The 21,216-nt window shown below is 48.0% G+C and overlaps 1 protein-coding gene across 5 annotated transcripts in view; it reads right to left on the minus strand.

Moving 5' to 3' along the window:
* Positions 1 to 403: 403 nt before the first annotated feature.
* Ttc21a (tetratricopeptide repeat domain 21A) overlaps positions 404 to 21,216 on the minus strand; it is a 32,951-nt gene continuing 12,138 nt past the window's right edge. For 2 of the 5 annotated variants that reach the window (XM_021732316.3, XM_005317435.5), the window contains 21 exons: positions 21,019 to 21,211; positions 17,738 to 17,835; positions 17,371 to 17,571; positions 16,497 to 16,626; positions 14,508 to 14,665; positions 14,068 to 14,283; positions 10,821 to 11,059; positions 9,646 to 9,718; positions 9,438 to 9,548; positions 8,945 to 9,083; positions 8,698 to 8,801; positions 5,892 to 6,080; positions 4,639 to 4,749; positions 3,973 to 4,054; positions 2,633 to 2,783; positions 2,242 to 2,403; positions 1,949 to 2,141; positions 1,637 to 1,861; positions 920 to 1,040; positions 690 to 757; positions 404 to 605 (listed from right to left, as the gene is read on the minus strand). In XM_021732316.3, the coding sequence (XP_021587991.1) occupies positions 528 to 605; positions 690 to 757; positions 920 to 1,040; positions 1,637 to 1,861; positions 1,949 to 2,141; positions 2,242 to 2,403; positions 2,633 to 2,783; positions 3,973 to 4,054; positions 4,639 to 4,749; positions 5,892 to 6,080; positions 8,698 to 8,801; positions 8,945 to 9,083; positions 9,438 to 9,548; positions 9,646 to 9,718; positions 10,821 to 11,059; positions 14,068 to 14,283; positions 14,508 to 14,665; positions 16,497 to 16,626; positions 17,371 to 17,571; positions 17,738 to 17,835; positions 21,019 to 21,211 (3,042 nt within the window). In that variant the 3' untranslated portion in view covers positions 404 to 527. Of the gene's footprint in view, positions 606 to 689; positions 758 to 919; positions 1,066 to 1,636; positions 1,862 to 1,948; positions 2,142 to 2,241; positions 2,404 to 2,632; positions 2,784 to 3,972; positions 4,055 to 4,638; positions 4,750 to 5,891; positions 6,081 to 8,697; positions 8,802 to 8,944; positions 9,084 to 9,437; positions 9,549 to 9,645; positions 9,719 to 10,820; positions 11,060 to 14,067; positions 14,284 to 14,507; positions 14,666 to 16,496; positions 16,627 to 17,370; positions 17,572 to 17,737; positions 17,836 to 21,018; positions 21,212 to 21,216 lie in introns of those variants that run through there. The other 3 variants (XM_078038105.1, XM_021732312.3, XM_078038106.1) reach the window with 3 other exon arrangements.

Here is a 21,216-nt window from a genome sequence, read left to right on the forward strand (position 1 = left end):
AAAAATGGGGTGAGGGAGTGGATATCTGCCCTCTCAAGAGTCTAGTATTAAAGTAGGGCCTATTATAAAGTGCTAAGCCAATTGATGTCTTTCTTCCCTAGAGCAAAATTACTCTTTGGACCTTAAAAATGAAAAGCTTTGAGTTGGGTGTCTTGGCGCACGCCTGTAATCCCAGTGCCTTGGGAGGCTGAGGAAGGAGGACCCCAAGTTCAAAGCCAGCCTCAGCAACTTAGTGAGGCTCTGTGAGACCCTGTCTCAAAATAACAAATAAAGACAAAGGATGTGACTCAGTGGTTAATTACCTCTGGGTTCAATCTCTAGTACAAAAAAAATAAAAAAAGGTAAAGCTTTGGGTTGCCTTTCAGGTCCACTGAGACATGATTCCAAATAAACCACACATTCATAATAGAAATAGGAAAGAATATGTTATTTTCTGAATTTCTTCTCCAATAACCCACTTCCCACCCCCTCCAGGAAACTGCTCAAGGTTTACGGTTTCCATTGGCCCAGAGTCCCTCAGACCACAGCTAGATCCTCAGCGACCCTTGGGCTTTTCCCAAAATCTCCTCTCTGATCTTGGGGTAGTTGGGGTGTTCCATGAGTACCTGTACCAAGAGAGAATAGGTATTTAGCATCAGGCAGGGGTCCTGGCTACTACCTACCCCTCCCTGCCAACGTCGGTGGCTTACACTGTGGCAGACTTCAATGGCTTCCACAAATTTCTTGTCCTTCAAGTAGTTGAAAGCAAGTTTGAAACCTGCACAGGACCAAGGAGAACACAGAGGGTGGCAACCTCATGACCCCAGGACCCCTTCCCCCAATATCGAGGGAACAGGCCTTGAGTTCTGGGGTCAGGTTGGGGGTCCTGTGATGCCCTCCCTCCCACACCAGCTCATGTGCATCTTGGCTGCTGCCTTACCAATGGTGGGGTTGGCATGATGACTATACTTCCAGGCCAGCTCGTAGTTGGTGGCTGCGTCCTTGTAGGACTGTTCCTTCTCCATGATGAAGCCCATATACTCATAGGCCTTGCAGCAGGACTGCAGGGAAAGTGGGTCAGCACCTCTGTGGAGGGGAAACCAGCGCCCAAGTGTAGTGTGGGTGTGGGACCAGAAGGGGGCGATGGAGGGAGGTGAGCTGCATTAACCCCAGCTTGCACAGGGACCCCAAGGGTACCCTCAGCTTTGCAAGGGGTTAGCTGTGTGCCCTCCTTACTACCACTCCAACGCTGGAGAAGCCCTCTTGTCCCATTATTAGTTTGGTTAGTGGTGTTCTCAGATCCAGCAAACCTCTCCAGCCCTGACTGCACTTCTGCACTCCCTTGACCCCACCAACAGCTTCTCTCTGTCTCTCTCTCTGTCTGACTGTGTCTCTCTCTCTCTCCCATTTTATGTTTTTTTCCTCCTTTGGGAATAATCTGACCCCCTGCACCTCCTCCTGCCTGGCCTTGTCACTGGTGTTGCTAATTCCAATCCTGGTTTGTTGCCCACATGCCCCTCGCCACCTGTTTTTTCCCATCCAGTTCCTTCTCAGCATCTCCTCTGTCCCTGAAGCCTGGGCATCGCTCACAGCGCTCCTTGCAGTTCCTGGACCCCTGCTCCCCCGCCCGGCCTCCCTGCTCAGAGCGCCTCCTCGCCTTGTTGTACTGAATGCAGCGCCGCAGTAGCTCCGAGGCCAGGTCGTATTTGCCGCCTTGGCAGTAGATGTCCGCCAGCAGGAGCCAGCTCTTCTCCAGGTCCTCGGCCTCGGCCAGCGACCAAGCGACCTTGGCTAGGCGCTTCAGCTGGGTACGTGCCTTGGGAATTTGCTTCAGTAGCATGTAGGCTTGCGACATGGCCAGCAGGGCAGGGGTGTTGTCCTTCTGCACATGGAGTGGGAAGTGGCCATCAGCGCACCTTGGCCCTTGTCCTCCGCCCCGCAGCCCGCTGGTTCCCCCAAGCTAGCGCACCTCCGCCTGTGCCATCTCGATGAAGGCACCAAGTGCCACCTCCACGTTCGCCTTCTCCCTGGTGGCCATCAGGCAAAGGCTCTGTAGGAGCCTCAGCTGGGTCTGGTCAAAGGCAGAGTGAGGGTAGAACTCGCGCAGCAGCTTCTCTGCCGTGCGCACCCCATGCTGCTCCAATTCCTTCCTGTTGGTGGAGCTGCAGGCAATGGGACTCAGGCGGCCGGCCTACCTTGTGCACATTGGCTCCCTCCGCCTTCTCCAGCCTCTCACCCCAGCCACCCCCCCCCCATCCTTACTTGCTTTCAGTCATCGGGTTCTCAAAAGCCTCTCCACCCACAAGCTCGTTGTCTGGGTTTAGACAGATCTGCACCATATAGTAAGTGGCATACGGGCCCCAAGTGCTGTCCTTCCGAGCTTTGTTTAGGAACTTCAAGGCTTCGTTGGGCTGCCCTACGTGCCTGTAGTGGCAGAATCAGGGAAGCTGAGAATCTGGGAGACTGATACCCAGAGAGGGCACTAATACACCGGAGCCACTGAGCCTGTATAGCAGGGGCTGTATCTCTGGCTCTCTGTCCTGGAGGCTGAATTCCTGCTCCCCTGAAACTGAGCAAGGTCTCTGGTGTCTGCTAGCATACAGGGAGGGTCTCTAGCATTACAGCCCCACCTCAACACGCCCCACCAACTAACCAAGAGTAGATGCCTTTGCAGTAGTTGAATCCTGGTTCCAAAGGTACCCGACTGGATATCCTCTTGGATGATTCAAAGAAGGCAGGTGCCTCTTCAAGTTTGCCACTTCTTCGTAGCAGATCAATTAATTTATTCAATACCGAAAAATTGTCTAAAATAAGAGAGCAGAAAATTCTAGGCTGTGGTGGCCAACAGCTGTATCAGGCAGGAGTGCTTTGGCCTGGGAGGGCGAGCAGGCTGAGGTGCAGGGCATCTAGGAGGAGCCAGTAGACACTGCCCATCTGGTTTACAGTGTTGAGTGAATAATAATAATAATAATAATTATGCTTAATAATGGTAATAAAATATAGCTGGGTGTGGTGGTGTACACCTGTAATCCCAGTGACTCAGGAGGCTGAGGCAGGAGGATAACAAGTTTGAGGCCAGCCGTGGCAATTTAGTGAGACCCTTTGCTATTTAGTGAGACCCTGTGGATATACCTCTGGTAAAGTGTTCCTGGGTTCAATCCTCAGTACTAAAATAAATAAATAAATAAATAAAGTAATAAAAATCAGGTACAGTGGTGCATACCTGTAATCCCAGCTAATGGAGAGGCTAAGGCAGAAGGATTGCAGATTTGAGGCTAACCTGGGTAACTTGGCAAGACCCTGTCTTAAAATAAAAATAAAAAAGGCAAGAGGAGTAGCTCAGAGGTATAGTACCCCTGGGTTCAATCTCCAGTAACATACACACACACACACACCACACACACACACACACACACACACACACACACACAGCAGCTAACTATTGTACCTGGCACTATACTTTACCCATATATTACCTACAGGATATAGTCAGTACTCTTATTGTCCTTATTTTATAGATGAGGACACTGAGCACAGAGAGGTAATTTGCAAAAGGTTACCTGCTAGTAAGTGCTGGACCAGGATTCAGACTCCTGTCCACTTGGACTTGCTGGGCCTGCTCAGAGTCTGGCTTACACCTCAGGTTTGGGCCCTTCCCCAGAGAGAAGGGGATTTTTATGTTGCAGGGATTGGGAATGGGAGGATTTTTAGTCCCCACTAAGTGGTTGTGAACACCATTGGCTGTGATTTGGGGACAGACAGGCTGTCCTGGGTTCAGTGCCAAGTGCCTGGGACCAGGAACTGGCCCCTTGGACTCGGGAAGGGCCGGCACGTTCCACTGGGTCTTTATCAGTTTCCTGCCTCTCTGGGAACAATCAGAGAGGAAGGGGCTTCCTCTGCCTGGGCAGGAAGGAGGGGAGCAGCCGCCCTGTTGGGGAGGGCAGCACTTGCTAGGTGGGAACCGATGCAGGCTTTCTCGGTGGAAGGGATTACCTGGCGCTTTCTCCAGGACTTGTTGGTATAGATTGATGGCCTCTTCATATTTCTGTTTTCTAAACATCAGGTCAGCCATCATCTATCAGAAAACATTCAAGGCTCTGAAATTCCTCAGAGCAGCTCTATGGGGCGAGGCAGGGATGTTGGGGAATGTTGGGACTGGTAAGGAGGGAAGGTACAGAGAGACTTCCCAGGCAGCCTCTTAGGCCCTGGGAGAAGCAGCCACTGCCTACAGCCCTCAGGCTGGGACCGGAAGGTGAGGATTGCAGAAGGTTCCTTCCTCTGCTCTGCAGGGGTTTGGCCTCTGCCCCTGGGGTTCTGGAGAAGGTCCAGGTGATAGGGAGGAGAGAGGCAGAACTGGGAGAGCTATTCCACACACTTCCTGGAGCCCCCAGACTCTGTCCCACCCTTGCCTTCACCTACAGAGGGTGTGGTTTCCTGGCCTCACCCCTTCCCCTTAGACTGGCCAGGAGGCTGCTGCCCCCTGCCGGCCAGCCCCACTCTCCCATGGAAAGGTCGAGTGCAGCAGGAGTTTTCTCTTGCTCCAAAGCCCCTCAGAGGTGGGCCAGAGAGGCATCTGAGCTTATGGTGCAAGGAAGCAGCCACCCACATCTCCTCGCAGGATCCCTGGGAGGGTGGGGAAGGGTCTCCAGGGCCTCCTACCACAGAGGCGCTCTCCTGGGTCTTCTCTGTCTGCAGGAGGGTAGTGCATTGCTGCTCACACAGGTCCAGGTGTCCCTGGAGCAGGTAGAGGTGTGCCAGCTCCAACAGTACCTGCAACAAGGTTGGGTACAATAAACCAACCAAGGAACACTGTGGGAAACCCCGAGGTCGTCTTTGAAAGCTCTTTCCCCCACCCTTTCTATCAGCTCTGTCTTCTGAGCATGTCCCAAATCCTCTGGGGTGATGTCTCTGGCCCTCTCCTTCTCCCACCCGGCACTCCAGCCATGACATTGGTTTTACTCACTACACTGTAAGAGTTGGGGCCTGGCTACTCATTTGTCAGCTTCAGCTCTAAACTCATCCATCTGGGGAGCCCTCTGTGCCCTAGGTACCCTTCCTCTGCATCCCCATAGTGTCTGCATCCACATGCAGGTGCATATTACAGCCGTCTCATCATCTGTTCCCATTTCCTGACAGTAATCTGTGGGTAGTGACCACATCTTGATCCACCTTCTCCAAGCCTAGGACAGCACCTGGCATATTTTAGGTACCTGTTAACTGAGCGAATATTAACTGAATGAATGGATCTCTTACTAAGCTCTGTATCTATTCTTAGCTTTTTTCTTTTCTTTATTTCTTTTCTTTTCTTTTTTTTTATACTGGGGATGGAACCAGGGGTGTTCTACCACTGAGCTACATCCCTAGTCTTATTTTTTTATTTTGAGACAGGTCTTGCAAAATTGCTTAGGACCTTGCTAAGTTGCTCAGGCTGGTCTCACACTTATGATCCTCCTGCCTCAGCCTTCTGAGTTGCAGGTATTGTAGTCATGCACTGTACCTGGCTTATATCTATTCTTAGTTTGAACTCCAGCCACTGTGCCTTCATCTAGAACTAAACCCTCCCATGACCCTAAAACCAATTGGAAGTTTAGCCTGGACTTCATGCCCAAGCAACACTGGCATCAACAACTCTCATCATCTCCCTGTCTCCAACAGAGGCTGGAAAATGTCACTCTAACATGACTTTTAGCAATGGCTTCCCCAGTCCAGCTTTGCTCCAAGAGTTGCAGCTGGGGAGGGCCCAGGTTGACTGGAGCAGTTGCCTCATCCCAGAGGCTGTGGCTGGCTGGGCTCTCACTCCCTTTGCACGGCAGCTCTTAAGAGAAGAAACTAGCCTCTGCACCTGGTCCGTGATCTCAGCATGGCATGCTGCCCTGACAGAAGAAGCAAGGTTTTGTTTTGGGGCCACTCACTTTATTGTCAATGGGTGAGTAGGAGAGGGCATCCTTATAAGAACGCACTGCCTTGGCATATTCCTTCTCGGCCAAGTAGTGCTCCCCAAACTGGATACAGATGAAGGCTGCCATTTGCTTCTGGGAGGGGATCATTTCTGGTTGCTCCAGTGGAATCCTCTTCAGTATCCGAGACTGGAGGTCCAAGGCCTTGGGAAACCAATAGTCAGGATCAGAAACTCAGAGCCCCAGTGTGCCAGTTCACAGAAAGTCCCAAGTCCTTATTTCAGAGCTAGCAATGTTAGGTAGGGCATCTCAAATATGCTTAGACTGTTAGAGCTAATAAATTCAGCGAAGTAGCAGGTTACAAAATAAACATACAAAAATAAATAGCTTTCCTATAATAATGAATCTGCTGACAAAGAAATTAAGAAAACAATTCCAAAAAGAAAGAAAGAAAAAGAAAAAACTACGAATAAGCCTTACCAAGGAAGTAGAAGACCCATAATAAAATGGTACAGCAGTAAAGAAAAAATTGAAGAAGACCTTAGAAGATGGGAAAAGACTTCCTATGTTCATGGATAGGCAGAATTAATTAATATTGTTAAAATGGCCATATTACCAAAAGCAATCTAATATTAAATGTAATCTCCATCAAAATACCAATGACATTCTTCACAGAACTACAAAAACCAGTCTTAAAATAAAAAATGCAGAATAATCAAAGCAATTCTAAGCCAAAAAAAGCAATGCTGGAGGTATCACAATACATGACTACAGAGCTATAGTAACAAAAACTGCATGGTACTGGTACAAAAACAGACACATAGACCAGTGGTACAGAATAGAAGACACACAGACAAATCCACACATCTGCAGTTATCTGATCTTTGACAAAGGTGTCAAAAACACATTGGAGAAAAAGCAGTCTTTTAAACAAATGGTGCAGGGAAAACTAGACCCTTATCTCTCATCTAGCACAAAAATCAACTCCAAATGGAGGAAAGACCTTGAAATTAGACCAGAAACTATTCAACTTCTAGAAGAAAATATAGGGTCAATATTCCAACATATAGGCCCAGGCAATAACTTTCTCAATATCACCCCTAAAACTCAAGAAATAATGCCAAGAGTTAATAAATGGGAATGGCATCAAATTAAAAAGCTTCTGCACAGCAAAGGAAAACAATCAGGAATATGAAGAGGGAACTTACAAGATGGGAGAAAATCTTTGCTAGCTACTCTCTGACAGAAGATTAATATTTAGAATATAAAAATAACTCAAAAAAATTTACACCAAAAATCAATCCAATTAATAAATGGGCAAATGAATTAAACAGATAATTCTCAAAAGAAGAAATACAAATGACCATCAAATACATGAAAAAACATTCAATATCATTAGCAATTAGGGAAATGAAAATGAAAACTACACTGAGATTTCATCACACATCAGTCAGAATGGCAGTCATCAAGAATACAAATAATAATAAATGCTGGAGAAGATGTGGAGAAAATGGAACACTTTTACATTGCTGGAGGGATTGTAAATTAGTACAACCATTAAGGAAATCAGTATGGAGGGTCCCAAAAAGACTAGGCATGGAATCACCATATGACTCAGCTATCCCACTCCTTGGTATTTATCCTGAAGAATTAAAGTCATCTTACTACAGTGACACATGCAGACCCATGTTTATAGCAGCACAATTCAAAATAGCTGAACTATTGCAACAGACTAGGTGTTCATCAATGGATAAATGGATAAAGAGAATGTGGTATGTATACATAATGGAGTTTATTTAGTTATAAATAAAAATGAAATTATATAATTTGCAGGACAAAAGGTGGAACCAGAGACCATTATATAAAGTGAAATAAGTCAAACTCAGAAGGTCAACAGGTGTATGTTTTCTCTCATATGCAGAAGCTAGAGAATAAAAAAGAAAAGTGGGGGCAGAGCTCATGGAAATCAGAGAGATCAGTAAAGGAAAGGGACCAAGGGGTAGGAGAGATGGGAAGGGAGGGAGGAAATCCTAAGGAGTGATATTGGCTAAATTATATTATAATATTGTATGTATATATAACAAAAATCCCATCATTATGTACCGCTATAATGCACAAATTAAAAATGTGGAAAAAAAGTTTAAAATTCACTTAATACACCTATCCTACTTGATATCCTAGCTTAGCAACATAGTACCCCCCCATAGGGTATCAATTGTTTACCCTGGACATAAAGTGACTGTTGGGGAGCTGTGGCCTTCCTACCACTGTCCAGCATCCTAAGAGTACAGGACCATATCATGGCTAGCCTGAGAAAAGATAAAAATTTAAAGTCCAATTTCTACTTAATGCATAACACTTTCACACCATTCACAATTTCACAAAGTTGTAAGATTGCAAGTCAAGTCTTCCTAAGTCAGGGACATCCATACTTGACTTTGAGCAGATATCCTAACTTCTTTGAGCCTTATTTTTAGGTGGGAATGTGACAGTGCTTCACTGTGGAAATTAAAGAAGAAAGTAAATGGCCTAGTACAGAACCTAGCATAGAGCTTTCAATACATGGAAGCTACAGTCATTGTCATTACTATTATTGCCATTACTCCTGTAGACAGTCACCACCTTACCTTTGTCCTTCCCCAGCCCAGCCCAGAGAATGATCGCTGGGGAAATAAATGGAAGGTGAAGGTCAGAGGTGAAGCCCAGCCTCTCTTGAGAAAGAGGTCTGAGGCCTCCCAGATCTGCAGCCCTATCCTTCCTCCTTCTGTAGCCACTATTGGGAAATGGCAGAGAAAGAGCTTGAGTGTTCAGGGTTAATTACCTTGTTCAAAGTATCTACCACATCTTCTTTTTTATAGTTCTTGTAAACTTTTGCCAGCAGAAGCAAGCACTTAACATCATTCATCATGGATGGGAAGTCTTTGGCTGTGAAAAGAAAACTCAAATGAGTGCTCAGCGGTCCCTGGGAAGCTGGATTGGTGTTTAGAAGCCCAGGCAAAATGTGGGGAAGGACCAGGGGGCAGTATGCCCGCTCCACATATTTAGGGTGGGTTAGAATGCCGCCTCACCAAAGTCACGTCCCAGGGCCTGTTTCAAAACTTTTTCTGCTTTGTTGAACTTCTTTAGCTTCATGAGCAGTTCAGCCAGATCACAGCACAGAAAGTCCTGCCCACTAATCTTCTGGGCAGCCTCATAATAATTAATTGCCTTAGAGCAAACAGGAAATGAAGGCCTCAGGCCTCATTCTGCACTGGAGTGCCTGACACTACATACCGCTTGGTGGCCACCACATCCGTGTGCCCCTCCAGAATGCAGAAGCCTAAGAGGCAAAGGGCCTTCCAGCTGGCACAGGGCTCAGGCCTCAGCTGGAGCAGGCATGGGCTGCGGTGGGTGTCACTGACATCTCCCCTTATGTATCTTATCCCAAAGGGACATTGTGGGAGCAGGGAGCAGGGATGGGGGCTCAACCATCCCCCTCCAATCCAGAGCCCTCCACTCATGCACCCTCCCCTCCCCTCGCTGTTGGGAGGCCCATCCTGCGCCACCCCAGACCAGTCTGACCTTGGCATACTGGTGGGTCTTCACATAAGCTTGCCCAATCCTGCTGACCAAGGAGGCGTCGTGGGGGTTCTTCCTATAGGCCTCGTCATAGACCTCTAGGGCCTTTTCAGGCTGGTGGGGAAAGTAACCCAGAGTCTTATCTCTTATCTCCAACTGGAGAAGTGAGACTGGGGGGCTATTTGGCAAGGCTGTGGGGTCCCTCACTCACTTCCTGAATGTTCATGAAAGCATCACCAAGAAGCAGGCTGGTATGGGGGCCGGGCAGATGTTCACAGAGCTCCCTGCAGGAATAACCAAAAGCTTCTCTCAGGCCTGTGCGTCCCTCATAGTCCTGAAGCCATCTCCTATTCTTTGCTACTGATTCTGGCTAATGCTCATTCTTCTGCCAATAGTTACTGAGAATCCACCTGTGCACGAGGCACTGCGCTAGCTACCTTAGTCGGCTCTCCTTGCCTTGTAGAAGTTTTTAGTCTTGTCTCTCTCTCCTTTCTGTCTCCCAATCTCTCTCTGTCTCTATCTTTGTGTGCCTATGGTCTGTCTGTCTCTCTCTCTGTGCTGGGGACAGAACCCAGGGCCTAGCACATGCTTGGCAAGCACTCTACCACTGAACTACATTTCCAGCCCCACAATGCTCTTTCTAAAACTCTCATCTGGGGCTGGGGAGGTAGCTCAGTTGGTAGAGTGCTTTCCTTACAGGCACAAGGCCCTGGGTTTGATCCCCAGCACCACCAAAATAAATAAATAAATAAAATAAGACTCTCATCTGACCAGACAGCCTCCTATTTATTCATTTCCCACTGCTGGGATGGTGAGAAAGGAGCCTGCTTAGCTTGGCGGTACAAGAACCCCCAACTGCTGGATGTCTCCCCACAACCCCTCAGCATTCCTCCCACCCACCACCCACCCCACACTCCTGAAATTGCCTAGAGTAATTTTTTTTTCTGTATTGGGAAGGAAGGTACCTCTGAGGTCCTGACACCAAGTCATACAAAGACAGAGGTTTGGGGCTCCCCATCCTCAACCACTCCACACTAGTCACATCCAAGTCACTGGATATATTCTCAAGGACAGGCAGAACCGGGGGTCAGGGAGGAAGTATGCTCCCATGGTTCCTTCTGTGTCTGCTCTAGCATCCAGGCCCACAGTTTCCCACCAGAATGTGAACCATGCAAGGGTGTAGGGGGTGGGGAGGCAAGCAGGGCTAAGGGCCTATCAGTTCTGTGTCCTTAAGAGCTCATCTACAGTCAGAGCTTACTGACCTGAGGGAAATTCCATATTTTGGCCAATGCACTCCAAGAACACACTCTGGAGATCCAGGTTGAAGGAAACACCCCGAGATACCATCAGAGGAGAATCTGTCACTATGCTGCTGCTGGGACTCACCGGTAGCATCCAATGTAGAGGCGAATGTCTTTGCGGGTATGCAGGTAGATGCTGGCCATCTTCTCCTTGGCTTCCATGTAGCAGGGCTGCTTGGGCGTGACGTTCCTCAGCATACTCAATGCCATGTCCACGTTGCCCTTGCTTAGGGCCAAGTCCACGTTGGCAATGGTGATGCGGATCTCCTCTGGTGTACCACTGAATTCATTAATGGCATCTTGCATGACCTTGGTAGCCTCATGCTAAAACATAGGAACCAAAATAGACAGACCCTCCACTACAGGTGGCCTGACAACACTTGAAATCTTCTGGGAAACTTAAAGCAATCACCATTCCCATTCTTGTCCTGGGAGAGGAATGAAACAGGAGTCTGAGCTGGGTTCAGCCAGGAGCAGACCTGCTACTGGAAAGTCAAGGAGCAGATACCCTTGGAGCAGCTTTGGAGGCAGGAGGAGAGACCTCCGAAGGTCCGTGGCCACTGTTCTTGGTGAGATGGTGAGACAGGAGCCTGCTTAGCTTGTGGGTACAGGAACTCCTAACTGTAAAAACCTGCCTGTTACCTCAAAATCAAGTTCCAATTCCCTCCTATGTGAGAACCATGGGCATGGTTTGTTGTATTTTCTTGCTCTTGGCCAAAGATATTTGAATGTTCTGGTAATCAGTACATAAAGGTCAACTGAGTTACTTTCTCTCTGCCTGTTTTTGGTGCTTTTTGCTTGGAATTCAACCTTCCCAGACATTTACGTCTCAAGCTCTGCTTTCTGTTAGCCTGTATGTTTGTACCATCTTTTCCCTTTTAATTCATTTTAGTTTTTGGAGTGGCTTCCACTGCTTGCTTGCTTAAACCCCACTATGAAATCTCTTTTTTATTTGGTAGGTATATTTACTTAATTTCATTGTCATAGATATATGTTTGGGCCTTTTTGTCAATTTATTTTGTTTCCACTTTTTTTTGGGGGGGGAGTACTGAGGATAGAAACCAGGGGTGCTGTACTACTGAGCCACATCCTGAGTCTTATTTATTTTTTTACTTTGAGACTTGAGAGGCTGAGGCAGGAGGATCGCAAGTTTGAGGCCAGTCTGGGCAACTTGGTGAGACCCTGTTTCAAAGTTACAAAATAAAAAGGGTTGGGGTGTGTGGCTCAGTGACAGAGCATCCCTGGGTTCAATTCCCAGTATAGCTAAAAAAGGAAATTTGTATGCTCCTATTATTCCCTACTTTCCCTTCCTATCCTCTCTCCCTGAACCTTTTCATGTGATGTCATAGTGAAACTATTGCTATTTTAATAGCTTTTATGTCAAGAATTTAGCTATTATACTGGCTTAGTGTCAAAATTACCTGTTGTTTAAGTGTAATTAGATTTATTTAGTTTAGTTCTATGTTTAATTGGATTGAATTTTTATGCTATTATATCTCAAAAAATTTCCCCTGATCATAAAAATTTCATTTTATTTCATATTTTGATTGGTTGGATTATATCTACAAGTAGATTTTTCAGAAACATGTAGCTAACACTACATTGCTTGAGTTATTCCATTTTCTAGTGTCCTTTATTGCATTTATACATGAAAGACATCCTGAGGGACACCTTTCCATGCATTTATTAATGTTGTCTTATTGTTTTCCTGAATCCAGAATGGCTAAGAGTCTGAGGGGAGATTCTTTTTTTCACAGGGGTGAACTGCTCTCTGCCTAGATACTCACAGGAAGTTCCACTCACACTGTGAACCCTTGATTCTGCTACTTCCTTAGGGTGTTACTATGAAGACATTTCTTTGTCTTGATTTTGCTATAATTTCTCCAACATAAAGAGCCCAATTTTCTGGTTCACATCTTCCCTAAAAGAACTTGTCTCTTTTGTCTCTTATTACATCTTTGCTGCTTTTCCAGTTCCATTTTTTTTTTTTTTTTTGGTATCAGGAATTGAACCCAGGGGCAATAATTACTGAGCAACATCCCCAGCCCTTTTTATTCTTTTATTTTGAGACAGAGTCTCGCTAAGTTGCTGAGGCTGGCTTTGAACTTCTGATCCTCCTGCCTCAGCCTCTGGGATATTACAGGCAGGTGACTCCATGTCCAGCTTGTTCTGCCTTCTCTAAGAATACAATGATGCCTGTGTTGGCTGTTGCCTGTCTGATCTATCGTTCCCTCTTGCAGGGGCTAGAACTGGGTTCTTCCAGGAATGTCCCAGCTTTTCCTCAAGGACTCTGCACAACCCCAGTTTATCAAGGTTCAAAAAATGGAGGCATCTCCAGTCTCTCTGTGGCCATGATCCCCCCCCCGGCCCCGCCCCTGAGAATTGGAAAGACAAGGGCCTGGATGGCTTGTCTTCCTATCATAGTGTCACTGGACACATTTTCAGCTGAATGAGTGACTAAATGAATAATTATTCTCGTGACCACCCCAAACTCCTCTACTTTTAATTCTTTTGTTCCTCTTGGCACATTTGGAAGAAGGCAGTTTTTATCTTTTTCATTTTTTCCTTGTGATGTCAGAGATGGAACCCAGGGCCTTGTGCATGAAAGGTGAGCACTCTACCCTAGCCCAGTGATATTTTTATCTGTAAGGAAAAAAAGGCCTAGATCCCTCTCTAGATCAGAATCATTGCAGGAGAAGGCTAGAGGCCCCAGTATTCATGGATCACAGACATGGCCCTGGACAGACCTCTTCCTGTGAGCTGGTGAGGCCAGAGGCCTGTGAGGTCAAATGAACTTGCAGAGTCCAGCTCCCCCAAGGCCTTGTTCCTGCCTCTGTGTTCCTTATTGCTCCCAGGGACCAGCTGAAGATACCCAGGTGCTTTCTGCCTCTGTCCAGCCAGACCCTCCAAGGCCTTGGGGCTGCTTTATATGTTCAGCAGGTTGGGTACTGCAAAACTCCAAACAAAGAAGACACAGCGCATAAAAGATTGTGGTGTGACTGGTATCCACTGAATCTGTGCAATACCCAATCTGCACAACCATTGTTGGTGACCCTGTTGAGCCTGTGTGATCTGCCTCCCTGAGATTCTCATGGGGACATTAGGGTAGAGAGGGGCCAGGTCATGTAGGACCTAGTAGGGTCTGGACTTACTTCAAGGGCAAGGGGAGCCACTAAAGCCTTTTAGGCAATGGGAGAGGCATGCTCCCAGCTGAATAAGGGACCAAATGCTAGCACCAGCAAACATCAAAGAATCAGAGAGCTGGTTCTCAGGTTGACCTGGGGCCTTCAACTTGCCCCAGTCCCAAGGGAAGAGAGCACAGCGTTGCTCACCAGCTCCCCATTCAGCCGGAGGGCATCTGCCAGTTCCAGCAGGATGGACACTCGCTCTCTGGGCGGCAAGGGGGACCCACGAAACTTCTTGCCTTCCTCCACCTTCACAGTTGGAAGTTTCATGATCATTTTCAGCGTCTTGATGGCCTCTGGATGGTCTCCAGATTTGTTGAGAGCCCTGGCCTTGATGAAGTGGTAGAGGGGGTGGTCTCGGACCTAAGAGGAACACAACAGAGTATGGGGCTCCAGCTTATCACCGCTGCTGCTCACAGCAGCCACTGGAGAAAACCAGGGGAGCCAGAGCCAGGGAACTGCAGGCAGCAGAGGGTCTGAGGGATGCAGGTGGCTCCTGGGGTTGCCTCTCTCTTGAGAAAAGTGGGAGCTGTAGCTAACTTGGCTTTGGGATGCTGAGTGGGCAGCAGAGTACAGAGGACCCTCACCTGAAAGTTGTGGCTGACACCCAGCTCTAAGCTGTGGGAGCACATGGCAAAGTTGCCCTGAGCCAGGTGGATCTGGGACATGAGGAGGTGGGTATCCGCAGACGTGGGGTCCAGCTCCAGGCAACGCTGCAGGACGCTCTGGGCATTCTCCAGCTCCCCTAGAAACCAGAAACAAAGCTCTGAAAACAGGGGTTCCTGGGGATGGATTGTGCACTGTGGTTTTCTGGAAACACCCACACTGGGCATTTTACCCAGTTCTGCTCTGCTTCAGGGGGTCTCTTCCTAAAATTAAAACTATAGTTTTGCCTTGATCTGGACAAAAGCCAGGACAATTAAATCTAGGTCCAATACCCTCCTTGCCTCTGTGACCCTAAGGAGACTGCTAAGTCACTTTGCTGCTCCATCCAGAAGCTCAGGGGAAAATGGAAATCTCAGTTCCCATAACTAAGTGCAGAACAAAAACTATAACAGCAGCAACTATGATAGTCTCAGCTTACGAAGCACCTGCTCTATGTGCAACATGTGCAAATCACCTTGGAAAGTCTGATCTAACATCTGTGTGGCCCTGTAAGGTTGGTATTACCTGCAAGGTTGCTGCTAGAGATAGGACCCAGGGCTTCAAACACACTAAGCAGGTGCTCTGCCACTGAGCTACATCCCTAGCCCTGATCCTTGTCTTTCAGGTGTTGGAACTAGGGCTCCAGTGATGTTAGCCACTCAGCTCAAAGGGACAAAGACCACATTGAAGTGCAAACCCATCAGTCTCCTGAGCCAGACCTCTGAATCCCCTGGCACTAGGGGGCCAAGGGATCTCCTTGCAGCCAGGCTGGTGCTTATGGGGTGGTGGTGCCAGCCTGGGGCTGAGGTATAATGAGTTGGTAGGGAGCTTCCTCCCTCTGCAGCCAAGTCCCTCATCAGTCTCCCACCTGCAGTCCCTAACCTGCATGGGTAGGTAGGGTGTACCTGCTTCTGGATTCCAAGCACCCTACTCTCCTGTGTGCTGTGGAAATGGAAAGAGGTCACCATGGCAACCTAAGCACCTGGAGACTTTGCTTGGGCCCCAAACCAGCTGGGGCCAGCTGGTGGCTGCTAGCACTCCTGGGGGAGTGATTTTGCCCTGGACCAGAACCCAGGAGACCTTGAAGTTATGGGTAAATATGGCCACAGATGATCACGGGGGGGAACTAGGATGACAATGGGGAGCTCTCAGCAGAGTGCACCCCACATAATGTAGTACTGGAGGACAGATGCATGGTAGTACTGTGTTTTGGATCCTGTAGAACTCCCCAGACTAGATTGGCCTGGCTTTCGGGCAGACAGGATGGGATGAAAGGCCACATAATAACTTTGGAGATGGCTGTGTGCCCAGAGAGGACACCTATATAAATTGTCTCCCTCTCTTTCCTTCTCACTCTAGTGGCTGACCTTAGAGCTGGGGGGAAGCTGGCAGGCTGCTGATCTGTGCACCCAGGAGCTCTGAAAGCCTCATGGTACAGGACCCCACCTCTGCATGAGGCTTTCCTGACAACTCTTTTCACACTGATTCCCATTAACATCTTCTTCCTTCTTCCTTATTTTACTTTTCTCTGTTGCATGTCACATTCTAACAAACAACACCAGGTGCTCAGTTGTTCGTCTACTTCCTCTTACTAGAATGCAAGCTCCATAAGGAACCTTTTGTCTACTTGGAGTATTACTGTATCCCAGAAGTTCTTCAGTACTACCCGCATAGATCAAGTAAGTAATCTGCAAAAGGCCTGGGTAGGAGAGACCTCTGCTGGTGAGGGAGGCCAGGAAGGTTACTGGCAGACAAGGCTGGACTGAGTGGGCAGGCCAGGAGGGCAGGCTTTGTGTCTGCATGTATGCATACAGCATGAGTGTGCATGTGGATACAGCCGAGGTGGGGGGTACAGAAGCCCTGTCAGGTGTCCGAGCAGATAAAGAGATGTGAGAAGACACAGGCCCCACCCCCCAGCCTCCAGGACCTACCTGAAAGATACTTGACCTGAGCCATCACAAAGAGGGGTTCCATCATGGCTGGGACTGCTTTCACGACAGGACTCAAGATCACAGTGACTTGTTTAAGAAGTGGAGATAGGATCTGGCCTGGTGCCCTGGGCTACAAGAACATGAGTGGCTGGCTGTGTCATCTGCCCCATTCTAAGAGACTCCTGGAGCCCTGAGAAATGCTCTCAGTAGAGGAATTTACTTGCTTCCGTGGTTCCTTATTATCCCCCTGTATCACCTACTATTAGAGCACACACCAGAGAATGGGGACTTGTGTGCTGTGGAAATGGAAAGAGGTCACACCAGAGAATGTGCTGCTCACTGCTGTGTCCCCAGCACCTAAGAATGGTGTCTGGTTCAAGGCATTGCACTCAATGAATTTTTGTTGACTGATGCATTACAATGTACTGGGGAGGGGGTATTAAGATTTGTGAAAACGTGGTCCTTGCCCACAAGGAATCCTGCATGGCAGGGAAAGCAGGTTGAATGAGCACACACTAACATGGTTCTTAGAAGCCTTCTGGGGAGAGGGGAGCCAAATGCTGTCTAGGACACAGCAGGTGCATGGCCAGTGTCCTGCTCCTCCAGGAGTGTTCCCCTGAATCAGCTGCCTCAGCATCCCTGGGAGCCTGTTAGAGATGCAGGACTTTGGACCTCACCTGTAACCTCAGAATCTGCACTGGAACAACCTCCTGGGTGAGTTGGGAGCCCCATGTCCACACTTGAAAAATTCTGATTGCCCAAGGCTCAGACTGTCCTGATGACTGGACAGGTGAGGTCCCTCCCCTGTCCTTCAGGTGGGCACCACCCACACTTGTACTCTGGCCCCCACGGTGAAGATGGGCCTTCCCCTAACCTGCTTGGGGCAGAAATGCAAGTATTCCTTGGCGATGCAGACCAGGAAGAGGGGGTCTAGCTGTTCGAGGTACTCGGGGCCCAGGGGCAGGCCCTGCATGCTGGAGAAGTGCAGCTCCACTGCCTCCTTCAGAAGCGCTGTGGCCTCCTGCTCCCCCTTATGCTTCTTGGATGCCAAAAGGGCTTGGAGGAAAACCAGCAACTGTGGGAGAGAGAGCCTGAGTCTCAGCCAATGCCAGCCTGGGCAGAGTTCTTAGGGAGGGCAAAGCAGAGGTCCAGGCCATTCTGGCTGCCCTCTGTAAACTGGGGATGGGAGGAGAGCCAAAGAGGCAGCCCTGGAGCATGCCATGCCTCTGGGGAGCTCTGACCTCAGACTTCCCGAGGGACTGCTGCACCTCCTTCAGGAATTCCAGCTGGTGCTCAGCCTCTTCCAGGTGGCCTTTTAAGATCTGGCACCAGATGATTCCTGTTAATAGGACAGAACAAGGATGAGCAGCCAGCTCGGAAGGAGAGCCAGCAGAACATCTGGTCAAAAGGCTTGAAAGAGACAGTGGAAGGGGGGCTCTTTGAGGCAGGGGATCTTTTCCAACACCCTCACAAGTTTAAGAGCAACACGTCCTCATGGGAAAGAACTGAAATGATAAGGCAATAATAGAAAAACATCCCCAGCTCTGCCTTTAAGACTCTCTCTAGTGATAACCACAATTAGCAATTTGGGATGTATTCTTTTTTTAAATATATATATATGTTTTAGTTGTCAATGGACCTTTATTTTATTTTTTGAAACATGGTGCTGAGAATCAAACCTAGTGCCTCACACATGCTAAGCAAGCGCTCTGCCACTGAGCTACAGTCCCAGCCCTGGGATGTATTCTTTAAAGTATTTTTCTAAATATTTATTATTAATGTATACATATATGCACAACTCAAACATATGCATTTTGGGGGCTCAGGGTATGGCTCAGTGATACAACACTTGCCTAGAATGCAGGAGGCCCTGGGTTTGATCTCTAGCCTTGCAAAATCCAACAAAGAAAAAAATCCAAAAAATTGAATTTATTGTTGAGTGTAGTATATGATGGTGACTTACTTTTATGTCTTTCATAATGGAAAGCCAGATGCCCAACCAGAAATTACTGGACAACTTACCAGTTTGAAATCAGGCCTGTGTGTCCCATTTGTCTGTTTGTCTATTCTAGTCAGTGCTGACCTCGAGCTGACTTCACTACTGTTGTCTTGTGATACGGGTATTTTTTTTTTTTTTCAGGGATAGGGCTAGATCACAGAGTCTCAGGCATGCTAGGCAAGCACTCCACAGCTACATCCCACAGCCTTTTTCATTTTATTTTGAGACAGAGTCTCACTAAATTGCCCAGGGAGGTTTCAAACTTGGCGATCCTCCTGCCTCAGCTGAGATTACAGGCCTTCACTACCATGCTTGGCTTGTGATATATTTGATGTTAAAAGGACAAATTTCTCTTTCCCTGCTATTCTTTTTTTCCAAATATTTCCTGGACATTCTGGTGTATTTGTTCAGGTTGGCTTTCCTAAACACCCTCTCGGTTTTCAATTCTAGTCAGCTCACTACTTGGCCTGTTTGAGGAATTTTTCATTTTGCCACGATGTTAATTTTTTTAAAAATATTTTTTAGTTATAGTTGGGCACAATATACCTTTATTTTATTTGTTTATTTTTATGTGGTGCCGAGGGTTGAATCTGGTGCCTCGCACGTGCTAGGCGAGCACTCAACCCCTGAGCCACAACCCCAGCCCCTACGATGTTAATTTTTGGCAACTCTCTTTTGGTTCTCTATACCCTTCTCAGAATAGTGTGTTCTTTATTTATTGACAACCACCACCTCTCCAAACACTGAAGGCATTTTGGGGGGATAGGCCCTTCTGTATCAAGCCCTAACTTGGCTCCTCAGATGGCCCCCACTTTGCATGTTCCACTCTAGGCCTCTTTCAGACTAGCAGATTTATACACAGGACCAGACTAATGAGGATTAGCTGCTGGGCAGACTTCCAAATTGTTAAGGTCACTGACTTTTCCAGACAGGCCAGGAAAGTCAGCGATTCCAGGACACCTGTGAGTGAGTGAGCAGGACCTTCTGACCATGCACTTCCCTCTGGCTGCCTGCTGGGGCGCTCCCTTGATTGAAGAACTGGGGAGGAACTCAGCCTGCTGGAGGACTGTTAGTGCCCAGCAGCCAAGTCTTTTTGTCCTTCATGGCCCTGGTGATGAGTGGAAAGCCTCTGGAGCACCACTCTTCTCCCTTCTGCCCCAACACCCAACAAGAGCCTCTTTGATTCCAGGCTCTAGATGGAGAATGGTTCCAATGATCCTCCCTTTACCTCCCTGACTGCCCCATGGGATGCTTTTGCACTCAGCCTCTGGTGGCCCTGAGCTTGAGCTTTTTTTGGTGGTAGTGTTTTTCCTGGAACTCTCTGGGGAAAGCTGGTCTACTAATTTCTTTAGCTGACTTAGCTCTGCTTACGCTCACACACAGGTTTGTAGACCTGCTTGGAATCTGCATATTTGATGCCATTTGCCCTATATCATATAGAAATGTGATGATCTTCAAATTTCTTGTCCCCTAGAGGCATCTCTCCCTGTTTCTAGGGCTGCAATAGGCTCATTATCTTTTTAAATGTCTCATTTTTGGGGGGATGGAGGAGAGGCATGGATTTGAGGGGCTAGCCTGACACATTAAACCAGAAGTCAAGATCAACTACTCTGACAACTGTGCTGTGCAGATGAGAAGCTTGCAGGTGAGAGAGAAATGACTTGCCCTCAAACACACAGCTCCTGAGGGCCAAGCTGAGAACCAGCCGCCTTGAGCAGGGGACCACTAAGCTTCTTCACCTACACCGAACACTGCTGCTTCAGAATTCATAGAGACCACGGAGCTGGGGCTTTTTTAAAAAAATGTGTAAAATGAGGGCTGGGGTTGTGGCTCAGAGGTACAGCACTCGCCTAGCAAGCGTGAGGCCCTAGGTTCCATCCTCAACACCAAATAAAAATAAGTAAAATACGGGACTGGGGTTATGGCTCACTGTTGGAGCACTTGCCTAGCACATGTGAGGCCCTGGCTTCAATCCTCAGCACCACATAAAAACAATAAATGTATTGTGTTCATCTACAACTAAAAATTTTAAAAAATAAGTAAAATAAAGGTATTGTGTCCAACTACAACTAAAAATAAATAAATAAATTTTTTAAAAAAAATATGTGAAATGAAAAAAGCATCTGCGCAGACGGGGAAGTAAAATTCTTAAAACTCTCTCACTGGTGGCCTTCCAGCTCAGGGACCTCCGTAAGCAGAACATCTCAACACTGGGCTGTGGGCCCTGAAAAGAGGCAGAGCCATCAAGAAGGAGGTTCAGGCCATCAGTCTTCCAGGACACCCAGGGTGTGGGTACTAGGGACTGGCATGGATCAGAGTGGCTCTGATGACACTCCTGAGCCTTCCCCTGCCTCTTACATCAACACTGTATGTCCATGGAAAAGTACCCCATCAGACACTCACACATCTCCTGGGTGAATGCTTCCCAGCACCTCTTTTCTGGGCCCATGGAGGCCACCCTGTTCGGATCTCCCACTCTCCCACCCCCTCTCCCACCCCACTCCCCGCCCAGCCTGCAGAGACCTGTCAAGGCAGCCATGCTGTTCTCATCCAGTTTCATGGCCTCCGAGTACCACAGAAATGCCTCCTTCACTTGGTTCTGCAGGATGAAGAGGTAGCCCAGCTCTGTGGCCACAGGGGCACAGGAGGGGGAGGCCAAGAAGATGCGTTCAATGAAGCTACTCACTAGCTGCAGAATCACCCGGTGGTTCCCACACTGCA

The sequence above is a fragment of the Ictidomys tridecemlineatus genome, chromosome 2 (genome assembly GCF_052094955.1).
Source record: "Ictidomys tridecemlineatus isolate mIctTri1 chromosome 2, mIctTri1.hap1, whole genome shotgun sequence".
Lineage (NCBI taxonomy): Eukaryota > Metazoa > Chordata > Mammalia > Rodentia > Sciuridae > Ictidomys > Ictidomys tridecemlineatus.